This window comes from Sinocyclocheilus anshuiensis, unplaced genomic scaffold (assembly GCF_001515605.1).
Source record: "Sinocyclocheilus anshuiensis isolate Anshui unplaced genomic scaffold, SAMN03320099.WGS_v1.1 scaffold697, whole genome shotgun sequence".
In the NCBI taxonomy this organism is placed as follows: Eukaryota; Metazoa; Chordata; class Actinopteri; order Cypriniformes; family Cyprinidae; genus Sinocyclocheilus; species Sinocyclocheilus anshuiensis.
Window position 1 is genome coordinate 1,796,283 of NW_015538036.1, and position 10,227 is coordinate 1,806,509.

Below are 10,227 nucleotides of genomic sequence, written 5' to 3' on the forward strand. Positions count from 1 at the left end.
CTATTAAATTAAAGTGCTGGTGGTGACACCTCTCTTGCAACATGTTTAAGCTATCACAGATATTATACTTAGCTTTTTTGGCTTCTGATCGCAAATGTAACCAAACTTTGGAGAGCTTAGATTAGCGAGCAAGGTTCTGGCAGATCGCTAGGTCCGGTCCTCACAGATGAAGAAAAAAAAAACGCATAGGAATCGATAGGCGGAATCGAAATTTTAATTTGACAACAAGTATCCGATTCCTGACCTTCAGTATCCGATTCTGGAATCGGAATCGATTTTCGATTCCCAACCCTACTTAGTACTACTGTAACTTTGACTTTTTGACAGCTAAAAAAATACACAACAAATACAAGCAAAATCTCTGTTTGAACAGTAGGTGCACTTTCAGAAGTGCAATTTTTCTCTATACTTCAGACCTAGATTTACAAACCCCAGATACCCAGTGACCCCAGAACCACCCCATCCATTAGCATCTGTAAAAAAGGATTTTTCAAACCTGTAAATAAAGTTTACTGGAGTATGTGTTACAAGAAAAAAACTATTTCAGTCTGTCTACTTCAAAATTTTGTTTAATTCAACGTGTTACTTGCTTCTTCTTGGTTACTATTTGTGAAATTTACTACGCAATTCCTAGATAAAAAAAATATGCACTTTAACAAATTATAACAAACTGTTTCGCCACCAAATCCCTTTAACAAATGTGGTTGCGAAACAATTTGTTTTAATTTGCAGTTAAAGCACATATGACAGTTATCGTAAGATAGAGATTACGGTTTATAAAGTTTTAAATATGGTACATCGTATGATACATCGATTCACTTCAGAAGTCCTTTATTAACCCTCCAGAGCTGTGTAGAGTACTTTTATGATGGATGGATACACTTTTTTGGGCTTCAAAATCTCGACCCTGCTTCACCGCCATTATAAAGCTTGGAAGAGCCAGGGCATTTTTTTATATAACTCTGATTGATTCGTCTGAAAGAAGAAAGTAATATACACCTAGGATGGCTTGAGGGTGAGTAAATAATTTGGTAATTTTCATTTGTGGGTTAAATATCCCTTTAAGTGACCTAACTGAGCAAGTATCACTAGACAGTACTGTGAATCCTCTGTCACAATAGTCTCGTCTCTGGTGATGAACAGTTCCAACTGTCACTGATGAACCACCATATTGAGTGACAAAACTTAATATGGTGGAAGTTAAATGGGAGTTCCCATTCTATTCATGCTGTCAGTTACATTGTATGATAACAGCTATAAAAGCCTCTTGGTCATTTAACACCATGGAGATATGATTGACAACACAACAGTAAAACAAGTATGGCAGGTAACCTGGATCATGTCATTTATGAGAAGAAAATCCATAACAGATGTAATGAAAAAGACTTCATCCTAAAACCTCTGGGTTTTTGTTTAATGATTACTACTGAAAGCTAACATTTGCGCATTTTATCCAGTCTGTGTAAATGCAAGTGAACGCTTGATAAGTGCACTGGGTGTTCTGGTTTCCTGAGCGATGAATTCAATACAGATTTAGACATCAAGCATAAGAACAGAGGCAGCAGGGATTGGATTATATTTGATCTTATGCTTGAGCTGACGGGAAGAGCTTCCCTTCGATGCATTCAGGCATTTTTATGTCATGGCATCACCAGACTGGGTGACTCCTCGCTGGCTGTCTCGAATGGATTAGCCCATAGCGCAATAACAACAGCGTGAACCGCGATAAAACCTGCCCTGCATTCCTGTCATCACAAATTCAAACAGATGAGAAAGAGCTAAATTACAATTCAGCCCTCTCTGTCATCTGTTGCCTCTCAGGGAAAATAAATCAGATATCCTGTGACCTGTAACTGCCTCAAACACTAAACCAAAGCACCAAGAGGGGTTCTGCTAAAAACACCAAAATCTGTTGCTAAGATGGTTTGACTAGTCAAAAATGGCCACACATGATGTATAAACAAATGTATTACAAAAAATGTGTCACTGGTATGGAAAGCTTCAGAAAAGATACTTAACATACTGTGAAAATGAAGCACAATTGTTTTAATTAAATTAAGTTACATTATGAGCAGATTATAATTAATAATGCTACGACTTTATTTTCTTAATATTACTAGAAAGTTTTTAAAGTCCCCCTGTAGTGAAAATCACATTTTTTATGTTGTTTATTTGTCTATGTGGTGTTTTTAATATGCTTTTAGACAAACCATGTGCCAATCTATTAATCAACACCATTGCTGAGTATTTTCTCCTTAAAAGTGTAGTTTCCCAAAGGCTGACCCAGAAATGCAGTTTGAAACAGACCTCGGTTTGCTACATCACAATCCAATAACCAATCACGTCAAGGGATCGATTCCTATCACTAGCATGCAAAATATACCAATACCAGCACAAAACCAAAAATAAATCAGAGCAAAAATCCCATGAAGCTGTGGTTTAATGTGAATTTAGAACTGCTAACTTGCATTATAACCCGTGGCAACAGTGTAAAAGTAGCCCGGAGTCAGACGCACCTCTCCCGCAGCCCGCTCTCTTTCTGAGGAACATAAACAAATGACTCAAAAATACAGTAAAAACAGTTTTATTGTGAAAAATTATTACAATCTAAAATAACTTTTTATATTTTGGTTTATTTGATTTTAGATTTTTAATTTATTTATCTGTAGCTATGAAAATAAAGAAAACGTTTTGCTCACAGATACTACAAATGTGTAAGTCTTTTAATTGTGTAGGAAAAATATCAACTTGGATGTAAACCAAAATTATAGTGAAAATAAACCATATTACCAAAACAGAGCCACACATATGTGTACATTTTTAATTGTTTAGGAAAAAAAATCCACTTGGATATAATCCAAAATTATAGTGAAAATAAACCATATTATCAAAACAGAGCCACACAAAACAACAAAAACAGTCCTGTGCACTTAAAATAGCTCTGTCCTGTCTTGGAAAGTCATCAAAGGCTATAAACTTCCTCATATTATGCAAGGCCATTAAAGTTCCTCTATTTCCTCTATAAAATATCGGAAGCTGATGTCTGCTGAAACACCTCGGTGGGAAAAACTTCTCAGATGATGTACCTCCCTCCTCAATAAAGCATTAAAATTCATTATGCCACGGCCGGCTAACATAATACCAGGATGCTGGCTTCCCTACCGTGGCAAGGTCATCCCCTCAAGGATGTTTTCACATAATCTGAGAGTAATTATAAAACAAACAGCAGAAGCCGTTGTTTCAGATAGCATCAGGGGCAGAAACACGCCACAGTGGCAGCAACACTTCAGAGAAATGGACGGTTCAAGCAGGAAACCTGAAAAAGCCTATCACAATAGTATCTACACATTCTCAGCCTTTACCAAAACAATAAACCCTGCATTTCTATTGTTGGCATGACTGCAGATGGGTGGTTAGACATTTATGATGTTTTGTTTTCATACACAGGTGGCAATCAAACCTACTTATTTTAATTGTTCCTATAAAAGAAGTCCCTCGTTATATTCTTAAAAAATACAGAAACCCTTGTATTTACTCGTAAATTTTTTTTAAAAAGCTTCTTTTCTTATTTCGTTTTCTATCAAGAAGAGTAAATACAATTTCACCTGGAATATGTCCAAAATATCGCCAGCAAGCCCTATAATTACCCATATCTGAACATTATCATCTAAAATCAACATATGGTTTTGCAATGTGGGTGTGAATGGCTTTTGTGTTTCTTCTGACATTTGCGATCTGAATAGCTGCACATAACAAGACTCACCTCTTTTTTGCATGAAACTGAAGAGATCATCGAGAAACTCCTTTCTTTTCTCATCATCGTCCAGTTCGTACAGCTGTGAAACGAACAGAGGGAGCTTTGTTAGTATTTTGAGGATTTTGCTTTAAGTGTGAAGCATATACAGCGCTCCCCTTCTATCCTTAAATATATCATATTAAGGCTGGATGCTGATACACTCACACCAGCGGAAAAACCACATGCATTTTAAGGGCACTTTTCCCTTTATTGGCATATCCATTATGTTTTCTCATCCTGGCCCTTCTCTCTGAATGGACATGCTCAAAAGAGCCTTTTAAAAGCCGTCTCGTGAAGGAGAAGACTGCAACCTGATGGAAATATGCTCCTCAACCTTCACTTTCAATAAGTCTTAGTCTACGTTAACAGGCGAGCAGGTCGATACAGGAAGACAGAGGGATGACCTTTGGAAGCAGCGGGGCACATGGAACAAGGCCCTGGAGATAATAACCGATCATTTAGGAGTGTATTAGCTGTCACCAATATTAAAGGACCAATGCAATCAATGTCTCAGGAAAAGGTACAGTGGGTTTAAAGTGTGAATAAGACACAACAGGCTTTTACCCATATGTGACATTTCCAAGGCGTACGGCGCAAATAAAACACGTTCTGTTCGAAATACGACGAGCGGAGAAAATCTCTAATCGGGAATGAAGCTCTGAAATGCAGTAAAGCCTGTCAAGTCACCTGCATAGATGATATCTGACAAAGTCTGTATGCTTCATACTTTCATGACGCATGGCAACAAAGCTGACATTTGAATCAAAGTTAATTTAAATGAATCTGCCCTTGCTAAGTGGTTGTCCATATGTGTGGGTTTAATGTGGTTGTGTGGATATCGATGCACAAGCTATGACATATGATCAACTACCTGGCAAGTTGTTGAGAGATATAATGTAAACCCTGAAGAACAAGGCACAGAATGTGTAACACTTCTCTTAATGTATGCAGATTTAAATACAGACATTGCATAAGTCAGACAACAAAACATTCGGGAGTGATAAATCGGGACTTCTGTTATATCAAATTAAATTGGATCAAATACTTGAAAATAATAAAAACGGATTAGATTTTTTTTTTCAAATGTAAAGAAACATATAAAACTGCATCTCTCGTTTTTTCTCATCTTAAATACACTGATCACTATATTATCTGTGCAACACTCTGCCCACTTCAGTTGAAGTGCCAGCAGCCATAACAGTAAATTAGCGATTCATTAAGATTCATTAAGAGGTGATGTAATTGTGACACTGTCAGTTGCAGAGGTCATCACTAAGCTAGGGTGACCAGTAAAGGGGTAATTAAGTCAAAAGTGTAATGACGTCTACAACATTGCATTAAATATTAACAGATGGAAAATACATTAGAGCTCTGCTTCACCTCTGAGTGGTCCATTATGCTCATATTAGTTCTATTCCCAGCATTATTACTCCAGGAATGCAGAGCACTGATGCATGTAGTCTCACAAGACTCCCATGAATCTAGATCTTAGTGTGACTGGAATAATTCAGAATTTGAAATCACTGATTATATTGCATAATCTATTTTGTTAAATTACATACAGTCATGTCCAAAAGTCTGTGACTACACTGATAAGCTGCGATTCAAAATCGAATTAATATCTGGAAAAAAAAACAACAACAACAACACCAGAAAGATTAAAAATGTAGAAAAAATGTAAAGAAATTTTTAAAATGTTATGAATAAGAAGATAAGGATTACGATAAGAAATATAAGACTCTCAAGTATTTCTTGGTCACAAGTCAAATAACAGATGTTTTCAAATCATTCCTTACAGCTGGAGAATATGATAAAAAAAAAATGCTGAGTTAAATACAACACAGCAACTGGGTTGTTTTGACCCAGCCTTCTGGGTAGTTTTATTTAACTCAAAATCACTATATAGCTGGCTTAAAATGAACCCAAAATAGGTTTTAAATAAAAAATCAGACACATAATTACTAGAGGCATCAGCAATAATCAAAAGGTGAACATTTATTAATAAGCAATAAAAGGTTTTTTATTATTTAATTATTTATCCAACGTATAATATTCATTTATTATTAATGAATAATTGCTAATTTCCAACCTATTTTGGGTTCATGTTACACAAGAAATATAGTAATTTGTAAGCAATAGCTGAGTTAAATAAAACTACCCAGAAGGTGGGGTTAAACATTTAACCCAACCACCGGGTCAAAACAATCGCTGGGTTTGTCTATATTTCACACAGCACCGGGTTGTTTTTTCTTTTAAATATTTTCTTTTAAGCTTTTTTGACATACAGAACAAAATATTTAAACAATATAATACAATACAAAAAAAAAAAAAACAAAGGAAAAAAACAAAAAAAAAAACAAGAGGTGGAATGGGCTAACATGGATTGTTGAAATACAGCAGGAAGAGTTTTACATAAAAGTAGATTACACAGGCTTGAGGAAATCAAGGAAGGGTTGCCATACAGCTTGGAATCGACAATGTAGTTTGGGCTCCAATAAACGTATACCTTCCAATCGTATAACATGGAACAACTCAAGATAACCAGGTTTTGAAAAAAGGGGCATGTGAAGATTTCCAGTTTAAGAGTATTATCTTTTTAGCAAGAACCATACCCAACAACAGTGATTGCTGTTGATAGCTTGAAAAAGTGGTCAGTACCTCAGAAGTCCCCAAAATGGCTAAAATGGGATCAGGCTTCACAACCTTTTGAAAAACCTTTGGAAAAAAAAAGTAAAAAATGCTACTCCAAAAATCAAACAGGTTAGGACAAAACCAGAACAGATGCGATAGGGAGCCCTCTGTCACTTTACATCTATCACATATTGGAGAAATAGTGTTGTATATTTTATTTAGTCTAACTCTGGAATAATACAATCTATGCACTGTTTTAAACTGGATCAGCCTGTGTCTGGCATTTATTGAACAATATTGGATCTTACTAAGGCAATCATTCCATGTTTCATCAGACAAGTCTACACCAAAATCCTTGGCCCAAGCTTCTTTTAAGTGGTTTGTGTTTACAGGCATCAGGAAGACATTAACAAATCGTGAGATCAAATGTGTAGTAGGTTGGATTTGACATAATACATCCATCAAATGTATTAGTCTTTGGCTTGCTAACAAATTGTGGCATGACTTCTTTAACATAATGCCTTATTTGTAAATACCGAAAGAAATCAGACCTAGGAAGATTAAATATAGTCTGTAATTGACTAAAGGATGCAAGCATGTCATCTACATAGAGGTCCCCAATGGACTTTAAACCTTTGTTTCTCCATGTAGCAAACCCCAAATCGAGTTCTAAATGGCTTAAACAAATGATTGTAAGCAATTGGAGTATGAACAGAGACGTCAGGCAAAGTACAATATCTTCTTATTTGGTTTAATATTCGTATTGAATTTTTTATCATAAAATTATTCCCAGTCGATTTTGATGAAGGAGACACCTTTGAGAAAAGTAGAACTGGAAGACAAGATTTAGTTAGGGATATTGTCTCTATCTTAAGCCATAGTGGATCAGCTATAGAGGAAATTTCACTAAGAAAACCCTTCTGCCAGTAGGATAGAGCTCTAGCATTTGCTGCCCAATAGTAGAGTTTAAATACTGGTAGCCCAAAGCCTCATATCTGCGTGGGTTTTTGTAAAGCACTGGGCTGTTTTTAACCCAGCATTTTTAGTTTTAAACAAACATGTGGAGTTTATGTTGCTCGAGTGCTAAAGGACAAAGGGAGACAATCCAAATAATTCATTTTACATAATGACATTTATTGTTTTAATGATATAATGTGCAATTCAAATTGTGTATTAAATTAGAAAAATGCTAAATATACGCATTTCGTCCCCTTGGAATCTGACATTTTTGTCAAAATTTAGTTATTCACATATTCTTATTGTGAAGTTATTAATAAGTTATCTGTGACAACTTATTTACATTATGTGATAGATTTTTTTAATGGTGTGTACATTTTTGGACTTTTTATTTAAAAAACAAAAAGGTTCTATCTACACAGTCGAATGGAATGCAAAAACTTTGAAGCTCAATATCTCAAAACTACTCGGAATGCAGATAGAACCTTGTAATTCCAAGGGGACGATTTCACTGGTCTCAGACTTTTAAACTGCACTGTATATAATAACTAATTAGTAATTCAATTTAAGCTGTTTTTCTTAACTAATAATAATAATAATAATAAATGTAAAACTGACTGTTTATTAATTTAAACCTCATTACATGCACAGAAGTCACATATCTATGTCACTTGTAAGCCTGTCTGGTCTTACTGATTTACTCCGTAAGCTCAGTAGCTGAGCACATGTGTGTGATCATTATGAAGCGTCTCAATGATTCTTCGTAGTGTCAGATAACACAAGCTGCTTACAAGGTCAAACCCCCAAGGCTTCTGCGACACTATGTGATCACACCCTGACTCAACCTTCAGCAACTACAGGTTCAACATGTATGGGCAAAAGTATGTATGAGTGGACGATGATAAATATGTTTGAGTAATTTATAAATTACTTAACAATTTTTTTGTGAAAAAATTTCTTCATACTCTCACATTATTTTTCAGAACACATCGAAAGCAGAATACAAAGTAAAACCTTTGTACGCTTTTAATCTAGATCTCAATGCATCCCTGTATTGCTCAAAGAAGTATCTCGCCGGGATTTCAGTAGAGGGAGCTCTTCACAATACAATAAATTATCACACACGACTGAAACGTTTCACTTCTATCACGACATTTTTACCAGCTCTTTCAAAACAAAACCAGACCAACAAATCAAGGACATTGCCTCTCAGACTGGGAGTAGAAAAAAAAACATACAAACAGTGTCCAAGAGAGACATGCTATAGACATTGTTTCACAATCCTAACATCAGGTAGGTGGGTCAGTGACAGGGTGACATTCTTTGTTACTGAAAACACACACACACACACACACACACACACACCGTTCGTTTTGTCAAAAGCAATGAAGAGGGAGCTGGGCTATGACTTTGAACCCACTTTAAGTGGAGCTTCAGGCAGTCTAGAGCTGCTACATGTCATACCAAAACATGGAGGCTCAGCAGAGGGACTGACTGTTGCCCTAAAAGTTTGGAAATGCTTTTAGTTCTACACCTCATAACCTCTGTGACCTTGCAAATAACACACACCCGGTGTTATACTCGTGGGTGTACTCATTCAAAAGTCTGGCTAACAGCACAGAAGAAAGGCAAAAATGCAAGGTATTATTATAATTTAGAAATAAGGCACAATAAAATAAGTTATATTAGAGGGCATATTTTCATTATGATTTTGGCAAAAACATCTGTTTCAAACCTCATTCTGGTTGGTCAATCGTGGCACTGTGCTGTCAAATATTTTTGTATAATGGGCTGCTAAACCAGTTGTTCTCAACATTTTTGTTGCCCACAACAAGTAGATTATTACAGTAGAATATGAAAATTTCTACCTGATAAATTATTGTAGATAAAATAATTAGAAAAATGTATATTCATAAAAAGAATAAAAATGATAAGATTGTATTAATTTATATGATTAATCCAGGTCTAGAAATCACACTTTAAATATTCTTCAAAGAAAAAAAATACTTGAGGGGGTAAATTTAAATAAGTGCTATCTTGATTTTTAGTTGTTTTATCTTATTTTAATGCAAGTTTTGTTTTTATTTGATCAAGTTATCTTGAGGCTCTTGGCTGAGCACTACACTAAACTGTGTAACTGACTGACTTTCTACACTGGGTTAGTTTCATGGCTCTAAAAGCACTCTGCAGTCTCTTTATTCTCACATTATAAAATCCTTTAAATTAAAATCAATATTTCATGTCCATTTATTCATTCATTTAGTAAATAGCTGTGTAAAAAGCAAGATAATATACAGTCAGATGGTCATTACTGCAAAACAATCCCTTCAGGGTGATCTGGTTGCCCTGGTGAGGGTGTATTTTGTGATAATGACCAGACGTACATCGTCTCTCATGTGAGGTTAAACTAAGACTAGAAGTACTGAAGCTCAGAAAATGTGAGTGCTGTATATTTTTTTTAATGACTGGAATTATGGACAAAAAGTTAGTGGAATAAATAATTTTGAGGGTAACAATCACTGTCTGTGCTAACAAACCACTAATTAACAAGCATCGATACCGGAGAAAAAATCCCATGACAACAGAATCGATCAAAAGAATCTTCTCCATTGTGTGTGGCACTGATAGTGTGTGTGCGCACCAGGTTCCAGAGCTCCTGGGAAACTGCTGGGCTTAATGTGCCTGTGTGTGTTTGAATGTGAGTGTGAGTGTGTGAGAAGCACCGACGCAAGGGAGCAGGAGTTAATTAGAGAACAACACGACTGGTCACGCTGGCACTGGTCCAAACTGGCTGACTGCCAGTGCTGCTTCCATTCCATTACACAACCCCCCCCCCCCCACCC

At 35.9% G+C, this 10,227-nt stretch overlaps 1 protein-coding gene across 2 annotated transcripts in view; it reads right to left on the reverse strand.

The window, feature by feature from the left end:
- Positions 1-10,227, reverse strand: part of LOC107681123 (AT-rich interactive domain-containing protein 3A-like) — an 80,060-nt gene that overhangs the window by 18,819 nt on the left and 51,014 nt on the right. For both annotated transcript variants that reach the window (XM_016477298.1, XM_016477290.1), the window contains one exon: positions 3,764-3,836. In XM_016477298.1, coding sequence (XP_016332784.1) covers positions 3,764-3,836 — 73 coding nt within the window. The remainder of the gene's footprint in view (positions 1-3,763; positions 3,837-10,227) is intronic.